The sequence below is a fragment of the Bombina bombina genome, chromosome 7, assembly GCF_027579735.1.
Source record: "Bombina bombina isolate aBomBom1 chromosome 7, aBomBom1.pri, whole genome shotgun sequence".
NCBI classification, from domain to species: Eukaryota; Metazoa; Chordata; class Amphibia; order Anura; family Bombinatoridae; genus Bombina; species Bombina bombina.
In genome coordinates, this window is record NC_069505.1 from 49212678 (window position 1) to 49236633 (window position 23956).

General features: G+C 41.8%; 1 protein-coding gene across 2 annotated transcripts in view; it reads right to left on the reverse strand.

The window, feature by feature from the left end:
* Positions 1-23956, reverse strand: part of LOC128665857 (nuclear RNA export factor 1) — a 134763-nt gene that overhangs the window by 95703 nt on the left and 15104 nt on the right. For both annotated transcript variants that reach the window (XM_053720091.1, XM_053720090.1), the window contains exons 2-3: positions 22909-23110; positions 22666-22813 (exon numbers count right to left, since the gene is read on the reverse strand). In XM_053720091.1, the coding sequence (XP_053576066.1) occupies positions 22666-22813; positions 22909-23075 (315 nt within the window). In that variant the 5' untranslated portion in view covers positions 23076-23110. The remainder of the gene's footprint in view (positions 1-22665; positions 22814-22908; positions 23111-23956) is intronic.

A 23956-nucleotide genomic window follows, 5' to 3' on the forward strand; every position in this document is an offset into this window, starting at 1 on the left:
ATATACGAGCTTCGATATCTTATGCTTTAGCCCATCCTCTGTTTTAATTGAATTGAGTTTTCACTATATTGTTTAATATGTTATAGGTCTATCACACCATGTTTTTCACGAGTTTGTTCTGTATTTTCTAGCTACCTGTTTTACTGGATGTACATAATCTAGTTATAGATATGATGCTTGAGAGATTCTTAACACTAGTAAGCACGTGTACGTTTGCAATATAAACACCACGGAAGTGACGTCATATATGACATATTTCCGGCAAGACCGGAACCGGAAGTGACGCAACTTTCGTTTTTCCGGATATGAGAGATTGATGGCACGTTATCACATAGGTGATAGAAATGACACGATATGTTTAGGCACAATACAATGTTATATCCAACACTGATGGATTTATAAACAGGATGATAACCCGTATAAGGGAATAAGAATCTTTGCTTTTTGTATAATTCTGTATATTTTTGACTGAGTATTAAGATATATATTAACACCGGAAATGAAGGTTGTTAACTTCCGAATTCACTTTAAACTATACTGGAAATGATGTATGTTTGGCGCTTTTTTTGAGGAAGGGGATTTTTTTTCCCCGAAACGTCAATAAATTTAACTCATTTAAAAAATCCTGGTTCATCTCTGTTGGAGATAGATATATATATGGCTACTAGATTTTGGGGGGGAATATTCAAAGTCCTGGACTCATGTAGCTGTTAGTATGTTCTTCAATGACCCATCTAGTTTCAAGAACATAAGGTAGAATATCTGGTTTATTCTCAAATTTAGTAGCCATTAGACATGTGCATTCGGATTCAAATGCGGAAGTATGAGCTATTTCGCTTTTTTCGGAGGCTGATTGATTCTTGTGCAAGATCACCATGTTAAGATCTGTGCAAATTCAGATCTGAATGTACTGATCTTGTACAAAGAATCAATCTGACTCCGAAAAGAGCCGAATAGCACATACTTCCACATTTGGTTCCTAACAAAGGATCCAAATGCACATGTCTAATGGCTACTACACTAGAGAATGAACCAAATACTCTAACTTATGCTCTTGAAACTAGATGGGTGATTGAAGACCATATTAAAAAGGGACACTAAACCAATTTTTTTCTTTCATGATTCAGATAGAGCAGCAATTTTAAACAACTTTCTAGTTTACACCTATTATCATTTTTTCTTGGTTCTCTTGCTATCTTAATTTGAAAAAGCAGGAATGTATGCTTAAAGGGACACTAAACCCAATTTTTTTCGTTCATGATTCAGATAGAGAATACAATTTTAAACAACTTTCCAATTTACTTCTATTATCTAATTTGCTTAATTTTTTAGATATCCTTTGTTGAAGAAAGAGCAATGCACATGGGAGAGCCAATCACACGAGGCATCTATGTGCAGCAACCAATCAGCAGCTACTAAGCCTATCTAGATATGCTTTTCAGCTAAGAAAATCAAGAGAATGAAGCAAATTAGATAATAGAAGTAAATTAGAAAGTTGTTTAGAACTGCATGCTCTTTCTAAATCATGAAAGAAAAAATTTGGGTTTTATGTCCCTTTAAGAGCCAGGCCCATTTTTGGTTAAAGGACCAGTGAATACAGTATATTTGCATAATCAACAAATGCATGATAAGAAGACAATGCAATAGCATTTAGTCTGAACTTCAAATGAGTAGTAGATTTTTTTAAAATAAATTGCAAAGTTATGTCTATTTCCCCTCCCACTGTATCATGTGACAGCCATCAGCCAATCACAAATGCATATACGTATATGCTGTGAACTCTTGCACATGCTCAGTAGGAGCTGGTGACTTAAAAAGTTTAAATATAAAAAGACTGTGCACATTTTGTTAATGGAAGTAAATTTGAAAGTTGTTTAAAATGGCATGCTGTATTTGAATCATGAAGTTTAATTTTGACTTGAGTGTCCCTTTAAGCACCTTGGCAGCGCTTGCTGATTGGTGGGTACATTTAGCCACCAATCAGCAAGCGTTACCCAGGTGCTGAACCAAAAATGGGCCGGCTAATAACCTTAATTCCTGCTTTTTCAAATAAAGAAAGCAAAAGAACGAAGAAAAAAGTAAATTTATGCTTACCTGATAAATTGATTTCTTCTATGATACGACGAGTCTATGGATTCATCCTTTACTTGTGGGATATTATCCTCCTGATAACAGGAAGTGGCAAAGAGCACCACAGCAGAGCTGTCTATATAGCTCCTCCCTTGACTCCACCCCCCAGTCATTCGACCGAAGGTACAAGAAGAAAAAGGAGAAAATAAAAAGGTGCAGAGGTGACTGAAGTTTTAAACAAAAAAAACATAATTTATGCTTACCTGATAAATTCCTTTCTCCTGTAGTGTGGTCAGTCCACGGGTCATCATTACTTCTGGGATATTAACTCCTCCCCAACAGGAAGTGCAAGAGGATCACCCAGCAGAGCTGCTATATAGCTCCTCCCCTCTACGTCACACCCAGTCATTCGACCGAGAACCAACGAGAAAGGAGAAGCCAAAGGGTGCAGTGGTGACTGGTGTATAATTTAAAAATTTAGACCTGCCATAAAAACAGGGCGGGCGGTGGACTGACCACACTACAGGAGAAAGGAATTTATCAGGTAAGCATAAATTATGTTTTCTCCTGTTAAGTGTGGTCAGTCCACGGGTCATCATTACTTCTGGGATACCAATACCAAAGCTAAAGTACACGGATGACGGGAGGGACAGGCAGGCTCTTTATACGGAAGGAACCACTGCCTGAAGAACCTTTCTCCCAAAAACAGCCTCCGAAGAAGCAAAAGTGTCAAATTTGTAAAATTTGGAAAAAGTATGAAGAGAAGACCAAGTTGCAGCCTTGCAAATCTGTTCAACAGAAGCCTCATTCTTAAAGGCCCAGGTGGAAGCCACAGCTCTAGTAGAATGAGCTGTAATTCTTTCAGGAGGCTGCTGTCCAGCAGTCTCATAAGCTAAACGTATTATGCTACGAAGCCAAAAAGAGAGAGAGGTAGCAGAAGCTTTTTGACCTCTCCTCTGACCAGAATAAACGACAAACAGGGAAGACGTTTGTCGAAAATCCTTAGTTGCCTGTAGATAAAATTTCAGGGCACGGACTACATCTAGATTGTGTAGAAGACGTTCCTTCTTCGAAGAAGGATTAGGACACAAAGATGGAACAACAATCTCTTGATTGATATTCCTGTTAGTGACCACCTTAGGTAAGAACCCAGGTTTAGTACGCAGAACTACCTTGTCTGAATGAAAAATCAGATAAGGAGAATCACAATGTAAGGCAGATAACTCAGAGACTCTTCGAGCCGAGGAAATAGCCATTAAAAACAGAACTTTCCAAGATAACAATTTGATATCAATGGAATGAAGGGGTTCAAACGGAACACCCTGTAAAACATTAAGAACTAAGTTCAAACTCCATGGTGGAGCAACAGTTTTAAACACAGGCTTAATCCTGGCCAAAGCCTGACAAAAAGCCTGAACGTCTGGAACCTCTGACAGACGTTTGTGTAAAAGAATGGACAGAGCTGAAATCTGTCCCTTTAAGGAACTAGCGGATAAACCCTTTTCTAAACCTTCTTGTAGAAAAGACAATATCCTAGGAATCCTAACCTTACTCCATGAGTAACTTTTGGACTCGCACCAATATAAGTATTTACGCCATATTTTATGGTAAATCTTTCTGGTAACAGGCTTCCTAGCCTGTATTAAGGTATCAATTACTGACTCAGAAAAACCACGTTTAGATAAAATCAAGCGTTCAATTTCCAAGCAGTCAGCTTCAGAGAAATTAGATTTTGATGTTTGAAGGGACCCTGGATCAGAAGGTCCTGTCTCAGAGGCAGAGACCAGGGTGGACAGGATGACATGTCCACTAGATCTGCATACCAAGTCCTGCGTGGCCACGCAGGCGCTATTAGAATCACCGATGCTCTCTCCTGTTTGATTCTGGCAATCAATCGAGGAAGCATCGGGAAGGGTGGAAACACATAAGCCATCCCGAAGGTCCAAGGTGCTGTCAAGGCATCTATCAGGACCGCTCCCGGATCCCTGGATCTGGACCCGTAACAAGGAAGCTTGGCGTTCTGTCGAGACGCCATGAGATCTATCTCTGGTTTGCCCCAAAGTCGAAGTATTTGGGCAAAGACCTCCGGATGAAGTTCCCACTCCCCCGGATGAAAAGTCTGACGACTTAGGAAATCCGCCTCCCAGTTCTCCACTCCCGGGATGTGGATTGCTGACAGGTGGCAAGAGTGAGACTCTGCCCAGCGAATTATCTTTGATACTTCCATCATCGCTAGGGAACTTCTTGTCCCTCCTTGATGGTTGATGTAAGCTACAGTCGTGATGTTGTCCGACTGAAACCTGATGAACCCCCGAGTTGTTAACTGGGGCCAAGCCAGAAGGGCATTGAGAACTGCTCTCAATTCCAGAATGTTTATTGGCAGGAGACTCTCCTCCTGAGTCCATGATCCCTGAGCCTTCAGAGAATTCCAGACAGCGCCCCAGCCTAGTAGGCTGGCATCTGTTGTTACAATTGTCCAATCTGGCCTGCTGAATGGCATCCCCCTGGACAGATGTGGCCGAGAAAGCCACCATAGAAGAGAATTTCTGGTCTCTTGATCCAGATTCAGAGTAGGGGACAAATCTGAGTAATCCCCATTCCACTGACTTAGCATGCACAATTGCAGCCGTCTGAGATGTAGGCGTGCGAAGGGTACTATGTCCATTGCCGCTACCATTAAGCCGATCACCTCCATGCATTGAGCCACTGACGGGTGTTGAATGGAATGAAGGACACGGCATGCATTTTGAAGCTTTGTTAACCTGTCTTCTGTCAGGTAGATCTTCATTTCAACAGAATCTATAAGAGTCCCTAAGAAGGGAACTCTTGTGAGTGGAAAGAGAGAACTCTTCTTTTCGTTCACCTTCCATCCATGCGACCTTAGAAATGCCAGTACTAACTCTGTATGAGACTTGGCAGTTTGAAAACTTGAAGCTTGTATCAGAATGTCGTCTAGGTACGGAGCTACCGAAATTCCTCGCGGTCTTAGTACCGCCAGAAGAGCACCCAGAACCTTTGTGAAGATTCTTGGAGCCGTAGCCAATCCGAATGGAAGAGCTACAAACTGGTAATGCCTGTCTAGGAAGGCAAACCTTAGATACCGGTAATGATCTTTGTGAATCGGTATGTGAGGGTAAGCGTCCTTTAAATCCACTGTGGTCATGTATTGACCCTTTTGGATCATGGGTAGGATTGTCCGAATAGTTTCCATTTTGAACGATGGAACTCTTAGGAATTTGTTTAGGATCTTTAAATCCAAGATTGGCCTGAAGGTTCCCTCTTTTTTGGGAACCACAAACAGATTTGAGTAAAACCCCTGTCCCTGTTCCGACCGCAGAACCGGATGGATCACTCCCATTAGTAAAAGATCTTGTACACAGCGTAGAAACGCCTCTTTCTTTATTTGGTTTGTTGACAACCTTGACAGATGAAATCTCCCTTTTGGGGGAGAGGATTTGAAGTCCAGAAGATATCCCTGAGATATGATCTCCAACGCCCAGGGATCCTGGACATCTCTTGCCCAAGCCTGGGCGAAGAGAGAAAGTCTGCCCCCCACTAGATCCGTTCCCGGATCGGGGGCCCTCGATTCATGCTGTCTTAGGGGCGGCAGCAGGTTTTCTGGCCTGCTTGCCCTTGTTCCAGGACTGGTTAGGTCTCCAGCCTTGTCTGTAGCGAGCAACAGCTCCTTCCTGTTTTGGAGCAGAGGAAGTTGATGCTGCTCCTGCCTTGAAATTACGAAAGGAACGAAAATGAGACTGTCTAACCTTAGGTTTGGCTCTGTCTTGAGGCAGGGCATGGCCTTTACCTCCTATAATGTCAGCGATAATTTCTTTCAAACCGGGCCCGAATAAGGTCTGCCCTTTGAAAGGTATGTTAAGTAATTTAGATTTAGAAGTAACGTCAGCTGACCAGGATTTTAGCCACAGTGCTCTGCGTGCCTGAATGGCGAATCCGGAATTCTTAGCCGTAAGTTTTGTTAAATGTACTACGGCATCTGAAACAAATGAATTAGCTAGCTTAAGTGTTTTAAGCTTGCTTGAAATCTCATCTATAGTTGAGTCAAGAGTCTCTTCCAGGGACTCGGACCAAAAAGCGGCCGCGGCCGAGACAGACGCAATACATGCAAGGGGTTGCAATATAAAACCTTGTTGAACAAACATTTTCTTAAGGTAACCCTCTAATTTTTTATCCATTGGATCTGAAAAGGCACAGCTATCCTCCACCGGGATAGTGGTACGCTTAGCCAGAGTAGAAACCGCTCCCTCCACCTTAGGGACCGTCTGCCATAAGTCCCGTGTGGTGGCGTCTATTGGAAACATTTTTCAAAACACAGGAGGGGGGGAAAAGGGTACACCGGGCCTATCCCACTCCTTAGTAATTATCTCTGTAAGCCTCTTAGGTATAGGAAATACGTCAGTACTCGCCGGTACCGCATAGTATCTATCCAGCCTACATAATTTCTCTGGGATTGCAACGGTGTTACAATCATTCAGAGCTGCTAATACCTCCCCTAACAGTACACGGAGGTTTTCGAGTTTAAACTTAAAATTAGAAATGTCTGAATCCATTCTATTGGGGTCAGAACCGTCACCTGCAGATTGAAGCTCTCCATCCTCATGTTCTGCATACTGTGACGCAGTATCAGACATGGCCCCATTATTAACAGCGCACTCTGTTCTCACCCCAGAGTGATCACGCTTACCTCTAAGTTCTGGTAATTTAGACAAAACTTCAGTCATAACATTAGCCATATCCTGTAATGTGATTTGTAATGGCCGCCCTGATGTACTCGGCGCTACAATATCACGCACCTCCCGAGCGGGAGATGCAGGTACTGACACGTGAGGCGAGTTAGTCGGCATAACTCTCCACTCGTTGTTTGGTGAAAGATGTTCAATTTGTACAGATTGACTTTTATTTAAAGTAGCATCAATGCAATTAGTACATAAATTTCTATTGGGCTCCACTTTGGCTTTAGCACATATAGCACAGAGATATTCCTCTGAGTCAGACATGTTTAACACACTAGCAATTAAACTAGCAACTTGGAAATACTTTTCAAAGTAATTTACAAATAATATGAAAAACGTACTGTGCCTTTAAGAAGCACAGAAAAAAAGTTATGACAGTTGAGTAATAATAAACCGGAGAAACTATTACATCAAATTCTTTCCGGTAAAACACAATTTTAGCAAAGGATTGCCCCCATTAACAATGGATAACTAACCCTGAATAGCAGAAAAAATGTACAGAATATAAACGTTTTTTATCACAGTCAAAGCACAATCTCACAGGTCTGCTGTGAGTGATTACCTCCCTCAAACTAACTTTTGAAGACCCCTGAGCTCTGTAGAGACGAACCGGATCATGCAGGGAAGAAAACAGACTTGTGACTGAATTTTCTGATGCGTAGCAAAAGCGCCAAAATAGGCCCCTCCCCCTCACACACAACAGTGAGGGAGATCAGTAAACTGTCTTAAATTAAATAAAACGACCGCCAAGTGGAAAAAAAACAGTGCCCAAAACAATTTTTCACCCAGTACCTCAGATAATTAAACGATTTTAACATGCCAGCAAAAACGTTTAACATCAAATAAATGAAAAGTCATTAGAAAGCCTGTTGCTAGTCGTTCCCACTGCAAGTTAGGCTAAAGTCTTATGCATACAGTATTATCCCAGTGAAGTGCCATTCCCCAGAATACTGAAGTGTAAATATACATACATGACAGCCTGATACCAGTTGCTACTACTGCATTTAAGGCTGAGCTTACATTATATCGGTATGGCAGTATTTTCTCAGTCAATTCCATTCTCAGAAAATAATATGCTGCTACATACCTCTTTGCAGGTTAACCTGCCCGCTGTCCCCTGATCTGAAGTTTACCTCACTCCTCAGATGGCCGAGAACAGCAAGATGATCTTAACTACGCCGGCTAAAATCATACAAAAACTCAGGTAGATTCTTCTTCAAATTCTACCAGAGAAGGAACAACACACTCCGGTGCTGTTTTAAAATAACAAACTTTTGATTGAAGGTATAAAACTAAGTATAATCACCACAGTCCTCTCACACATCCTATCTATTAGTTGGGTGCAAGAGAATGACTGGGTGTGACGTAGAGGGGAGGAGCTATATAGCAGCTCTGCTAGGTGATCCTCTTGTACTTCCTGTTGGGGAGGAGTTAATATCCCAGAAGTAATGATGACCCGTGGACTGACCACACTTAACAGGAGAAATATAATCTGTCTTAAATTGACAGGGCGGGCCGTGGACTCGTCGTATCATAGAAGAAATCAATTTATCAGGTAAGCATAAATGTACTTTTCTTCTATAAGCTACGACGAGTCCACGCATTCATCCTTTACTTGTAAGATACAATACCAAAGCTACAGGACACGGATGAACAGGAGGGACAAGACAGATGCCTAAACAGAAGGCACCACTGCTTGAAGAACTTTTCTCCCAAAAATAGCCTCCGAAGAAGCAAAAATTTGTAAAATTTGGAAAAGGTATGAAGTGAAGACCAAGTCACAGCTTTACAAATCTGTTCAACAGAAGCATAATTTTTATAAGCCCATGTGGAAGCCACTGCTCTAGTAGAGTGAGCTGTAATTCTTTCAGGAGGCTGCTGTCCAGCAGTCTCGTATGCCAAACGGATGATGCTTTTCAGCCAAAAAGAAAGAGAGGTAAGCCTCTACGTTTTCCAGAATAGACAACAAACAGAGAAGATGTTTGACGGAAATCTTTGGTCGCTTGCAAGTAAAACTTCAAAGCACGAACCACGTCAAAGTTGTGCAACAGATGCTCCTTCTTAGAGGGAGGGAACAACAATTTCCTGATTGATATTCTTATTAGTAACAACCTTAGGAAGGAATCCAGGTTTGGTACGCAAAACCACCTTATCAGAATGGAAAACAAGATAAGGCGAGTCGCATTGCAATGCAGATAGTTCAGAAACTCTTCGAGCCGAAGAGATAGCAAGAGATAGCAACTAAAAACAGAACTTTCCAAGATAGAAGCTTAACATCTATGGAATGCATAGGTTTAAACGGAAACCCTTGAAGAACTTTAAGAACTAAATTCAAACTCTATGGCGGAGCAACAGGTTTAAACACAGGCTTAATTCTAACCAAAGCCTGACAAAACGACTGAACGTTTGGAACATCTGCCAGACACTTGTGCAGTAAATTTTGACAAAGCAGATATCTGTCCCTTTAAGGAACTAGATGATAACCCTTTCTCCAATCCGTCTTGGAGAAAGGACAAAATCCTAGGAATCCTGATCTTACTCCATGAGTAGTCTTTGGATTCACACCAATAAAGATATTTACGCCATATCTTATGGTAAATCTTCCTAGTGACAGGCTTTCGAGCCTGAATCAAGGCATCTATGACCGACTCAGAGAAACCCAGCTTGGATAAAATTAAGCGTTCAATTTCCAGGCAGTCAGCCGCAGAGAAACTAGATTTGGATGCTGAAACGGACCATGAATGAGAAGGTCCTGTCTCAGCGGCAGTGTCCACGGTGGTACAGATGACATTTCCACCAGGTCACGCAGGTGCTATCAAAATCACCGAAGCCCTCTCCTGTTTGATTCTGGCAATCAAACGAGGAAGGAGAGGAAATGGTGGAAACACATAAGCCAGGTTGAACGACCAAGGTACTGCTAGAGCATCTATCAGTACTGCTTGGGGATCCCTTGATCTGGACCCGTAACAAGGAAGTTTGGCATTCTGACAAGATGCCATCAGATCCAATTCTGGTGTATCCCCACTGATGAATCAATTGTGTAAACACCTCCGGATGGATGAAAAGTCTCACGACTTAGAAAATCCGCTTCCCAGTTCTCCACTCCTGGGATATAGATTGCTGATAGATGGCAAGAGTGAGTCTCTGCCCATTGAATTATTTTGGAAACCTCTATCATCGCTAGATATTGTCCGACTGGAATCTTATGAATATCGCTCTCAGTTCTAGAATATTTATTGGAAGGAGGAGAGCTTCCTCCTGAGTCCACACACCCTGTGGTTTCAGGGAATTCCACACTGCACCTCAGCCCAATAGGCTGGCGTCCGTCATCACTATGACCCATTCTGGCCTGTGGAAACACATTCCCTGGGACAGATAATCCTGTGACAACCACCAAAGAAGAGAGTCTCTGGTCTCTTGATCCAGATTCATCCGAGGAGATACATTTGCATAATCCCCATTCCACTGTCTGAGATGCAAGTGCGCATACAGAACCATGTCCATTGCCGCTACCATTAGTCCAATTACCTCCATACACTAAGCCACTGACAAACGCGGAATGGAAAGAAGTGCTCGGCAGGTGGTTAAGATCTTTGATTTTCTGACCTCCGTCAGAAAAATTTTCATGTCTACAGAGTCTATCAGAGTTCCTAGGAATGGAACTCTTGTTAGAGGAACAAGTGAACTCTTTTTTACGTTCACCTTCCACCCGTGAGATCTTAGAAAAGCCAACACGATGTCCGTGTGAGATTTGGCTAGTTGGTAAGTTGACACCTGAATTAAGATATCGGCCAGATAAGGCGCCACTGCTATGCCCCGCGGCCTTAGAACCGCCAAAAGGGACCCTAGCACTTTTGTGAAAATTCTGGGAGCTGTGGCCAACCCGAAGGGAAGAGCCACAAACTGGTAATGCTTGTCCAGGAAGGCGAACCTGAGGAACTGGTGATGATCTTTGTGGATAGGAATGTGAAGATACGCATCCTTCAAATCCACGGTGGTCATCATATATTGACCCTCCTGGATCATTGGTAAAATAGTCCGAATGGTCTCCATCTTGAAGGATGGGACTCTGAGAAATTTGTTTAGGATCTTGAGATCTAAAATCGGTCTGAAGGTTCCCTCTTTTTTGGGAACCACGAACAGATTGGAGTAAAACCCCTGCCCCTGTTCTGCTTTTGGAACTAGGCAGATTAACCCCCTTAGTATATAGGTCTTCTACACAGCGTAAGAACGCCTCTCTTTTTGACTGGTTTACAGACAACTGTGAAAGATGAAATCTGCCCCTTGGAGGAGAATCTTTGAAGTCTAGAAGATACCACTGGGTCGCTATTTCTAAAGCCCAGGAGTCCTGAACGTCTCTTGCCCAAGCCTGAGCAAAGAGAGAAACTCTGCCCCCTACTAGATTCGGTCCCGGATCGGGGGCTGCCCCTTCATGCTGTCTTTGGAGCAGCAGCGGGCTTCTTGGTCTGTTTACCTTTATTCCAAGTCTGGTTAGGTCTCCAGACTGACTTGGATTGAGCAAAATTCCCCTCCTGCTTTGCGGCAGGGGAGGAGGTAGGGTGACCACCTTTGAAGTTTCGAAAGGAACGAAAATTATTATGTTTGGTCCTCATCTTATTAGTCTTATCCTGAGGAAGGGCATGGCCTTTTCCTCCAGTGATGTCGGAAATGATCTCTTTCAGTTCAGGCCCGAATAGGGACTTACCCTTGAAAGGAATAGCTAAAAGCTTAGATTTTGATGACACATCAGCAGACCAGGACTTAAGCCATAACGTTCTACGCGCTAAAATAGCAAAACCTGAATTCTTTGCCGCTAATTTAGCCAGTTGAAAAGCGGCATCTGTAATGAAAGAATTAGCTAGCTTGAGAGCCCTAATTCTATCCAGAATCTCATCTAATGGGGTCTCAACCTTAAGAGCCTCCTCTAGAGCCTCGAACCAAAAAGCAGCTGCAGTAGTTACAGGAACAATGCACGCTACAGGTTGCAGAAGAAAACCCTGATGAATAAATATTTTCTTTAGAAGACCCTTTAATTTTTTTATCCATAGGATCTTTGAAAGCACAACTGTCCTCAATAGGTATAGTTGTACACTTAGCCAGGGTAAAAATAGCTCCCTCCACCTTAAGGACCGTCTGCCACGAGTCCCGAATGGTGTCAGATATGGGAAACATTTTCTTAAAAGTAAGGGGGGGGGGGAGAGAACGGAATACCTGGTCTATCCCACTCCTTAGTAACAATGTCCAAAATCCTCTTAGGGACCGGAAAAACAGTGTAAGCAGGAAGCTCTAGAAGACCCTTTAATTTTTTTATCCATAGGATCTTTGAAAGCACAACTGTCCTCAATAGGTATAGTTGTACGCTTAGCCAGGGTAAAAATAGCTCCCTCCACCTTAAGGACCGTCTGCCACGAGTCCCGAATGGTGTCAGATATGGGAAACATTTTCTTAAAAGGGGGGGGGGGGGGGAGAGAACGGAATACCTGGTCTATCCCACTCCTTAGTAACAATGTCCAAAATCCTCTTAGGGACCGGAAAAACATTAGTGTAAGCAGGAAGCTCTAGAAGACCCTTTAATTTTTTTATCCATAGGATCTTTGAAAGCACAACTGTCCTCAATAGGTATAGTTGTACGCTTAGCCAGGGTAAAAATAGCTCCCTCCACCTTAAGGACCGTCTGCCACGAGTCCCGAATGGTGTCAGATATGGGAAACATTTTCTTAAAAGGGGGGGGGGGGGGGGAGAGAACGGAATACCTGGTCTATCCCACTCCTTAGTAACAATGTCCAAAATCCTCTTAGGGACCGGAAAAACATTAGTGTAAGCAGGAACCTCTAGATATGCCATGTTACACAATTTCTCTGGGGGAATTGCAATAGCGTCATAATCATCCAGAGTCGCTAAAACCTCCTTGAGTAACAAGCGGAGGTGTTCTAGCTTAAACTTAAAGCCGTCATATCTGAGTCTGTTGGAGGGAACATCTTTCCTGAATCAGAAAGCTATCCCTCAGACAGCAATTCCCTCACCCCAACTCAGTACATTGTGAGGGTACATCGGAGATGGCTAATAAAGCGTCAGAGGGCTCAGCATTTACTCTCACACCGGACCTACTGTGCTTCCCCTGCAACCCAGGCAGTTTAGATAAAACCTCAGTGAGGGTAGTAGACATAACTGCGGCCATATCTTGCAGGGTGAAAGAATGAAACGCACTAGTACTTTGCGTCGCTTGTGCAGGCGTTAACGGTTGTGACACTTGTGGAGAAGTAGAAAGCATAACCTGATTCTCTTCTGACTGAGAATCATCCTGCGACATACTTTTATCAGCTAAAATATGTTATTTGCAATTTAAGGCCCTTTCAGTGCATGAGGGACACATTTTAAGTGGGGGTTCCACAATGGCTTCTAAACACATGGAACATTGGCTTTCCTCAATGTCAGACATGTTAAACAGGCTAGTAATCACAACAGGCTTGAAAACACTATTTTGTGAAAAAATAATCTGAAAAAAACGGTACTGCGCCTTTAAAAAGGGACAGTACACTTAAATTGTTTTTCCATAAAATGTATTTTAAATGACTTGTTATACCAAATGCAGAGTGTGACAAAACCAATCTCGCCACTGTACATTGGAGGGCCTGTTATAGAACATTCTTTGGGCTGGAGGTACATGGGCTTAAGGATACCCAGAGACTGCATGGAAATATGGAATTTTATATGCTGGACACCCCATGTACTTTCATAACTCTGTCTTATGTCTATGTCACCCTGTATCCATAAATACAGGATGGGTACAGGGTGTGAGTGCCCCTTGTGGGAGCAATTGTGACTCTATAAGCCAAGTGGGCATAAAAGACTTTATAGCTAATAAGAACTGTTCCTATATTCTCTAATAAGATGTATTCTATGTATGTTTCAGATCTGATTGTGTCTCAGGAGTCTGTCTGGGTAAACTGATTGTGTCCTTGTGTGATTATGTTAACTAGACTGCCCAACATCAGATTGTCTGAGTAAACGTTCTTCCCTAGTTAATTAACTTAATATGTTAATCTGTTTTACCTGTGAATAGACAATTGTTAGAGGTTTGATGCATTGTTCATATGTTTGCTTTACTGTTAAACCAATGCCCTTTGTAACCTGAAGCCAGGGTGTATAAATCTGTGTGCTGCCTTCAAATAAAGTAATCATTCTGTTTTAAACCTGAAATGTGGAGCTTGGTCTCATGTTTGAGGGGAAAACTGGCTGGGTTGTGAATTGCTGATTCCCTGGTATTAACCCTTGGTACACTGTTGGTACCGTAACATTGGTGGCAAGCGACGGGATTGATCCTACAGCCAGAAGGACAGCTACAGGAGACACCATTCCGTGGATTTACAAGTTGGGGGCAACGCATGTCCCAGTACAGCGACCCTAAAAGCAACAGAATGGAACCAGCGGTGTTATATGAGGAGGAGGACCTGGATGGCCGGGATGAATTAAGGAAAGGCATCTGGTACCAGGCCCTGGATAATGTACAATATCAGCAGGGTAAGTGTCTCCCCAGTGAAGAGCAGCGGTTGCAGAAGCAAGTGGCCCTGCGGATGCCCTTCCTGGGAGAGCAGCCCCTGGAGGAATGGGTGAAGGCACTAGAGCACCGGGTATGGCAGGAGCTATGGCTGGAGGATGCCTACCAGGCGCTCTGGTGGTATATGGCACAGTATATACCCTGGACAGCTGAGCATGACAAACCAGAGGGAGAGGAGTTTGATGGTCCTGGCTTGTTATGGGAGTCCTTTGCAGAGCCTGACTTTGGGAGCCCTGCGCAGACCAGACTTCAGGACATTTTCTATGAGAGGGAGGCTAGGCATGACTGGGCTGACCCCCATGAAGTAGAGCCAGACCTGGCTCACTTAGCAGCCCTGGAGTGGGAACTGGAGCAGGACTACCGAGATCTCTTCCACTCCATTGGGAAGGCTCAGCAGGACAGCAAGGTGAAAGACCCAGATCCAGACCCATTCAGCTGGAAAGATATTGTGGAGATTTACTGGGAAGGACCCCAGGTGGCCGGTGGAGATGGGACCGAGGTCTCTCCACCGGTCCTGCAGGGAATTGGGAGCCCAGACTCCATTCCCCAGCGGCAGGCTGAGTTACAGGGGGCAGAGACAGTTGGTCCTGTCCCCCAGCAGCAGAGGAATATACAGGGAATTGGGAGCCCAGACTCCATTCCCCAGCGGCAGGCTGCGTTACAAGGGGTAGGGACAGTTGGTCCTGTCCCCCAGCAACAGGGCTGTTTAGCCAAAGGGGAGATGATCGGTCTCCCCCTCCAGCAACCAGGCTCCCACCAGGCTACTTCCATGGTAGTGCTGGCACCCGGGCAGAGTACAGCTGGTCTCTGCCCACCTCGCAACCCACCAATTCAGCGTACCAGTCCCCCACACAGCTGTGGTGAGGCACCTGGACATGGACAAGTTTTCCCCGTACTCAGGTGTAGTAACCATTTATTGTGGGTGGGCTGTACTACTAATTGTGTTTTATGGGTGGGTTGCTGGACTAACCAGGGCACTGACCGGCAGGAGGTCAGATACCCGGTTAGTCTGTTTGGAAAAGGGGAGAGATGTGACGAAACCAATCTCGCCACTGTACATTGGAGGGCCTGTTATAGAACATTCTTTGGGCTGGAGGTACATGGGCTTAAGGATACCCAGAGACTGCATGGAAATATGGAATTTTATATGCTGGACACCCCATGTACTTTCATAACTCTGTCTTATGTCTATGTCACCCTGTATCCATAAATACAGGATGGGTACAGGGTGTGAGTGCCCCTTGTGGGAGCAATTGTGACTCTATAAGCCAAGTGGGCATAAAAGACTTTATAGCTAATAAGAACTGTTCCTATATTCTCTAATAAGATGTATTCTATGTATGTTTCAGATCTGATTGTGTCTCAGGAGTCTGTCTGGGTAAACTGATTGTGTCCTTGTGTGATTATGTTAACTAGACTGCCCAACATCAGATTGTCTGAGTAAACGTTCTTCCCTAGTTAATTAACTTAATATGTTAATCTGTTTTACCTGTGAATAGACAATTGTTAGGAGGTTTGATGCATTGTTCATATGTTTGCTTTACTGTTAAACCAATGCCCTTTGTAACCTGAAGCCAGGGTGTATAAATATGTGTGCTGCCTTCAAATAAAGTAATCATTCTGTTTTAAACCTGAAATGTGGAGCTTGGTCTCATGTTTGAGGGGAAAACTGGCTGGGTTGTGAATTGCTGATTCCCTGGTATTAACCCTTGGTACACTGTTGGTACCGTAACACAGAGTATAAAATATTTGAGAAATTGCATTTTCGGGTTTATTTGTGTATCTGAAGCAGCTGGTTTTGTGCTTTGAAACCACAGCCTATCACAATGGGTTGAGCTTCAGGTAATATCAGATCTTGTTCTGTTATCACTTTTATGTACACAGACTTGCTTCCTTATCTTATATTTGTCTGGAACACCAAAGCTCAATACATAGAGAGAACAATGGCAAATTATCTTATTACTTAACTTTCATGCCCCCCACTCAGGGTGTAATCTCTTCTGCTGGCTGTGTTTACTTAGGCTTGTCAATAGCGTATACGCCAGTATCAAAACTTTCAGTATAGGTTGGGAAACCACAAGCTAAATCAGCTATTTCAAATGCTGAAATATGAGTAAAGGAGCTACTTACAACCAATTTAAAGGGACAGTCTACACCAAAATTTTTCTTATTTAAAAAGATAGATAATCCCTTTATTACCCATTCCCCGTTTTTGCATAACCAACACAGTTATATTAATACACGTTTTACCTCTGTGATTACCTTGTATCTAAGCCTTTGCAGACAGCCTCCTTATCTAAGTGCCTTTGACTGACATGCAGTGTAGTCAATCAGTGAAGACTCCTAAATAACTTCACGGGAGTGAGCACAATGTTATCTATATGACACATGTGAACTAGCACAGTCTAACTGTGAAAAACTTTCAAAATGCTCTGAGCTAGGAGGCGGTTTTCAACGGTTTAGAAATCAGTTTGAGCCTAGCTAGGTTTAGCTTTTTAAAAATACCACCAAGGGAACAAAGCAAATTTCATGATAAAAGTAAATTGGAAAGTTGTTTAAAATTGCATACCCTATCTGAATCATGAAAGTTTAGTTTTGACTAGACTGTCCCTTTAATACACTCTAGCAGGTAAAAAGGATCATTGGGAATAATTTAAAAGGGAGAAAGTTTTTGGGTGAACTGTCCCTTTAAGAGTAAAAAAGCATACAAAATTTTCCAAAACTGCTTTAAAACAATCAAATTGTTCCAATTTTATGATAGAAGCATCCAAACTATGCAGCTAAGTTTGCCCCACAAGGAAAGGAACACTTAACCCTTACTAGAAAAAACGGATAATTAGAAAAAACGTTTATATCAATAAAAACACCCCCTGCACCTCGCCACAGCTCTGCTGTGGCGCCTACCTGCCCTCAGGGGTCTGCAAAACCAGGTTAAAGCTTCGATTTGGCCCAATACAGTCACAAGGGCCCAACGGAGTTGGAGCTTGCTGCTTGCCTGACAATAACAACTGCACAACTGAGGCGCGAAAATAGGCCCCGCCCATCGCACTCGATGCCTCTTAGCCCAAATGAACCGCACCAAAGCGGTCTAAACTAGCCATGTGGGTTCATAAACACCAAAAAATAAGCCGTGTGTACCCTCTCAATAAACATGAAAACCGTTTCTTATAAAAACGTTATCAGCACTCCCAGTGATGTAAACGTTTGCCCACAAACATTCAAAACTCAGTGTAAACCATTTTTTCTTAGCCCATATATGCAAGCTCAGTAATACCCCTCTATATATTTTAGGATTACTGCTTACCCTTTCCCTCATGGCGGATACTGTCAGCCAATTCTTAAATACCATAGTCTCTCCAGAAAAAAAAATGACTGAACATACCTCACTGCTTATAACATGAAAAACGTTCCTCACATTGAAGTTTGTTAAGTACTCCTCAGCCATTCTGTGGGAACTGCTCTGGATCTTAGTGACAACTGCTAAGATCATCAGCCTCCAGGCAGAAGTCTTCATCCATTTGCTGCCTGAGAGTAAACAGTACACACCGGTACCATTTAAAATAAAAAAAAAATCTTGCTTGAAGAAAATAAAAACTAACATTTTATCACCTCTTTCCCTTTACCCTTCCTAGTACTTAGAGTAGGCAAAGAGAATGACTGGGGGTGGAGTCAAGGGAGGAGCTATATAGACAGCTCTGCTGTGGTGCTCTTTGCCACTTACTGTTAGCAGGAGGAGAATATCCCACAAGTAAAGGATGAATCCGTGGACTCGTCGTATCTTATAGATGAAATTGATAATAGGAGTAAATTAGAAAGTTTATTAAAATTGCTGCACTATCTGAATCATCAGAGAAAAAAATAGGGATTTAGTATCCCTTTAACAGCTACATGAGTCCAAGACTTGATATTTTTCCAAAATCTGGGAGACAGAATTTTTGGCGTTGGCACGCATGTGTACAAACAATATATTGTTTGTTCAAAGGATTGCCATAGTAACGAATCTTGACATAAAAGTAATATATAATTTCATTAAATAATGCAGTTTATAAAAACAAAACCTGTGGTTTTATTATCCGCCATGTTATTGGCAAACTGAACCAGAACTTAGTGTGAATCAATTTATATTCATGAGATCTCAACAAAAGAACACAGGGCAACTGCAATACTAATTGAAATTGGGCTGAAGTAGAATTATACACAAGACTGTAAAAACTAAATATCTTATTTGCTTCATCTGCAAAACCATAAGAGGATAAAAAAAAGGTCCGTTTATGTCATTCTTGGCAAAAGCTTCTGACCAAACCTAGTACCAATAGTATATAAGTCTGCGACACATGACCAGGATACCGCACAGTGCAGACTCAGTCTGTAAATCAGTTGACAGGGACAGATACGCGATAAACAGTTACTATAAACACTGTGACCGGACCAATAGATCTCATGATACAGTCACATTATCCGGGGTTATAGTAAACAACAATACCATTTCCTACATATTCATAGACTCCCTTTGAACAAGCGCTTCTTATTCAACCACCTCAGATGAGGAAGAAGGTAAGTTAGTAGCTGGCTTTAAACGCTTGGAAGCAATTCATCAGATTTAAAAGGGACAGTCTGGTCAAAATTAAAACTTTCATGATTCAGATAGAGCAGGCAATTTTAAGCAACTTTCTAATTTACACCCATTATCATTTTTTCTTCATTATCTTGGTATCTTTATTTGAAAAATAAGGAATGAAAACTTAGGAGCCGGCCTATTTTAGGTTCAGCACCTGGGTACCGCTTGCTGATTGGTGGCTAAATCCACCCACCATTAAACAAGTGCTTTCCAGGGTGCTATACCAAAAAATTGTCTGGCTCTTTGGCTTAGATGCCTTATTTTTCAAATAAAGATAGCAAGAGAATGAAGAAAAATCGATAATAGGAGTAAATTAGAAAGTTGCTGCTCTATCTGAATCATGAAAGTTTAATTTTGACCAGACTGTCCCTTTAACCAAGAACAGAAGACAGTGCACGCTTCATCTGTTCCTTCTAATACAACTACAATCTAACGCTACTGTGGGTTACTTAGGATTATACACATAAGTAGCCAAATAGAATTATTAGTTATGTTTGGTTATGTAAATATTTTTAAGGAGCTTGAGAAATAATTGCCATGTAGTCATTCCTATTTGTATCCAACACGGACTCAAACGCTATAAAATGTCATTGCATCATACATTTTTAAAGGGACGTTTAACACTAAATAAATGCTAAATAGAACGATGCATTCAAAGAAAAGATTAGTCTGAGAATAACATGCAGATGTATATTTTTAAAGTCTCATTAGCTGTTTAAATAGTAACAAAATAAGTGTAAAGTTTTAGTGTGTAGAAAACATTAAAGGGACTTTAAACACTAAACAAATGCTAGATAGAATGATGCATTCAAAGAAAAGATTAGTCCATGATTAACATGTAGATTTTTTTTTGTTTTTTTTTTTAATACATTTTTGAGGATCTGCAACATACAAAATTCAAGCATGCATCAAGATATACATTTAGTGAAAATACAAGTGCTGTATAATAAACATATATGCATTAAATATCAAAGTATCCTCTTTTTTATCCCATTCAAGTATATTGCTGACACGTCTTGAATCCATAATGGATTTTAAGAACATTAGGGATTATAACATCTTCCCTTTTTAGAATAATACAGGCCTCTTTTGGACCTTAACATACGTTTGAAGTTTATGCTGGGAGATGAACCAAAACATAGGAAATGAAAAAGAAAAAAACACAAAAAAAGAGAATGCAGCTGTGAGAAGGCATTAGGTGTATAACAAGATTATCATAAACAAAATGCTGCAAACGCCTGAACCGAACACACCAAGAACATTAAACATTCACAACTTTATAGATAAATTTGTTACTGTAAAGAAGAGTTCAGTCACTAGTAACGGACATAAGAGAGGATCTCTTTGTATACATTTACATCCTTGCTGTAGTATCACGAAGGAGCACCTCTAAATGTTCTATCCTCTCCCCCTTTAATGTTATACACTACGAAATCATTAATCTTGTTTTAACGCTTATATATGGTGGCAGTAATTTATAGTCTCCACAGTGTGCCTAAAGTATGTTTTGGCGATCATATAAAACTCTTGTCCGTGTACCGCCCTAAGTCCCGGCCGTAGGACCCAGGGAGGGAAACCACAGAATGTCCTGGTTGTACTCAATATTATTTGGTTTAACAATTACTATGTTATTCTGTAAATAATGAGGCAACTCTCTAAGGCCCCCCCAAACCTCATCAAGCAACACCAAGTTACACAGATATACCATGACAAAAGCAAAATGGTGGAAAAGGCACGCAGTTTAATTATAGTGTTAAATACTGCCAACCTCTGGTTATCAAATTAATACAAGTGGGGAGAGGAGTGCTCGTTAAGCCAGCTATGTTTATTTCTCTTTTATTTGTACTGTTAGATCTTTTTCTGGTATTTTAGGGTAATAAGACACCTGCATATCACAGCTCCGATGAATTGGGTAGTGAACTAAGTCCATTTGCAATGGAGCGGTCCGGCTCAGTTTGGTATATAGGATACCGGCAGTCACTTTGCAAATGTTAGTGGCAGTTGTATTGACCCGCGGGTCTCCCCTTGCTCCATGAGGCCACCCCACATATTTTTTCCCAGTACCTGCCGAGAGAAATTCGAAAGCCTTTGTGGTATTTTCTGAGGCTGATAAGATGGCGGTACAGAGACCTGGTGCGGCCCTGCTCCAATGTCTGGGTGCATATTTAATGGCGTTGGCCGCTTTGGTACCATTGTCCTTTAGTGGAATGGTGAGCGAAGGTTTGTCAATAATCATCTGTGTTAAAGTTACATCACTCTGGGGTTGCCGGTAGGATGGCTTGCTCGTTGGGCATAGGAAATTCTTTTGGCTCCGGGGATCCACGAAGGCATTCTTATCCACGATCTCGTCTTGCTCAGGTTTTGCCGGTGGGGATTCCTTGATGCTCGCTTTTGAGGGACTATTGTAGTGTAAATTTTGCAGAAAATCCCAAGGAGCTCTCTCCCACATGTTCATTAGCCGCTTCTCAAGCCTTTCAAAAGATGCAGTCTAAGCGCGCTAAAAAGTCGTCCTCTCCCACCGCAGCCATCTTGGGTGTATGATGGCCGATTAGATAGGGACCGATATCCTCCTCTCCTTTTCCTTCAATAATTTACAGTTTTGCTGTGCAGCGATAGTTAGTCTCTACTCGGTGTGTCCAGTAAAGGCAAACACCCCGGAGATCCGGGGGGGAACGCTGCCTGTAAGGTCGCCGCTACTTCAGGCCCTTGATGTCCAACTCCGCCTCCGGGTTCACAAATACAGCAATTTGATCTATTTTCTTTGCAAGTGATGTGGTGCAGTACTGCACCAGGTGTACTCATGACAAAAGCTGTAGGGTAATATTGACAATCGGCGAAATTATCAAATTTTCACCCGGAGCTCTGAAGGTATGCGACTGCACGGAGCCGCTGCTAGGATACGCCCCCCGTAGATGTATTTTTTAAAGTTTTATTAGTTGTTTAAAAAGTGACAAAATAAGTGTAAAGTTTGAGTGTCTATAAAACACTGGGAGCTGCCATGTTGTAACTTGTGTTACCTTCTCTGCTGTGGCCAATTAGGGTCAGTTATAAATAGGTAACTAGAGAGTGCAGCCAATGGCTGTGTGGAATATAACCGTGTTCTGCACTTCCATTTCTAACAGGAACTGAAAAGCTCACAATTTCAGAATGGAATTACAGACAAAGAGGACAAAATAAATAATGAAAGTATATTGCAGAGTTGTTTTATTATATACAATGTATCATTTTATATTACCATCTCTAAGTGTTTAATGTCCCTTTAAGGGCTGCCATGTTGTACATTAGGTTACCTTCCCTGTTGTGGCCAATTAGGGACAGTTATAAATAAGTCACTAGAGTGAGCAGCCAATGCTCTGCACTTCCATTTCTAACAGAAACTGAAAAGCTCACAATTTCAGAATGGAATTACAGGAAAAGGGGACAAAATAATTCTAAAACTATATTGTGTGTATATATATATATATATATATATATATATATATATATATATATATATATATATATATATATAATCATTTTATGTTACCAGCTCAAAGTGTTTAATGTCCCTTTAAGCATTTTAGACACTCACGGAGGATTCCTGATCAGTTTTAAAGCTGATGATTAAAAGAATTACACAGCCCTCCAGGTTCAGTCGCCAATAAGAAAAAAAAAAAGGCTTTCCTTACTGATATTTTGAACCAGGCCTTTCTGTCGTCACCGGCTGGGCCTCTATCTTGATGTTGAGCAAGATCCCTGGGAGGACCACCATGGAGAGGTGCCCTGTGTTTCCCCAGTCTATCGTCTCGTCTTTTACCACCACGATCATATGGATTGCTAAAAATGTATACACATAAAAAGGACAATGGTTATAACTTCTCAATCATCAAGTCACCTCTCAGAAGATTCCCTCAGCATCGAAGGGCACTTACAATCGTGGGCGAAATGATTCATGAGTATCATTCATAGCAATGTCTCCATCGTCCTCTTCCTGACGGTTGCGGTAAGTGGGAGGGAACCCTCCTTTGTTCCTGCCTTTGTAGTTAGGTTCACTGAACATCTTGGCCCGAAAAGGACCCCGACCCTTCCGCCTTTTCATTGAAAATGAGGTTCCACCAAACCGATCGTCGTGTTCTGAAAAACAGGGAGTAATTTAAGGCACAAAACTGGTAGAGAAGAATGTGTCCAGCACTCAAGGATAAAACAAAAGGACAAGTCAAGTATAAAAAGGCACGAAACACCCTGTAATTACAAGACTTGTGTTAAACATCTTAGTGTGAAAACTTGCTGAATTAACACATTGTTTACTACAAGTGTTTTCCAAATGCTAAAACTTCCCACCGCTTGTCCTATGCAGATTTGTTAGTAAAGTAATGGCTTGCTGCCATTTTATTAGCAAAACTTGTATCTTTGTAGTATCCTTTTTACATTACAGGTACTGAAGTAAATTACCAAAAGACTACAGCCTATCCTCCACAGAGACAACCGATTAAAAGTGCTGTTTTCTAAACCACAAATCCTCTCATAAAGGCAAACCCCAAACCTTAAAGGGATAGTAAACACCAAAAATGGTATGGTTTAAAAAGCTAAATAATCCCTTTATTAACCATTCCCCAGTTTTGCATAACCAGCACTGTTATAGAAATATATTTTTTATCCTCTGTTATTACCTTGTATCCAAGCTTCTGCTGACTGCCTCCTTATCTCAATTCTTTTGACAGACCTGGATTTCAGGCAATTAGGGCAGACACTTAAATAACTTCACGTGCATGAGCACAATGTTATCTATATGAAACACATGCATTATTACCCTATAGCTGTAAAAAAAAAACTGTCAAATGCATTCACATAAGAGGCGGCCTTCAAGCGCTTAGAAATTAGCATATGAGCCTAAATAGGTTTAGCTTTCAACTAAGAATAAGAGATCAAAGCAAATTTGATGATAAAAGTGAATTAGAAAGTTGTTTAAAATAACATGCC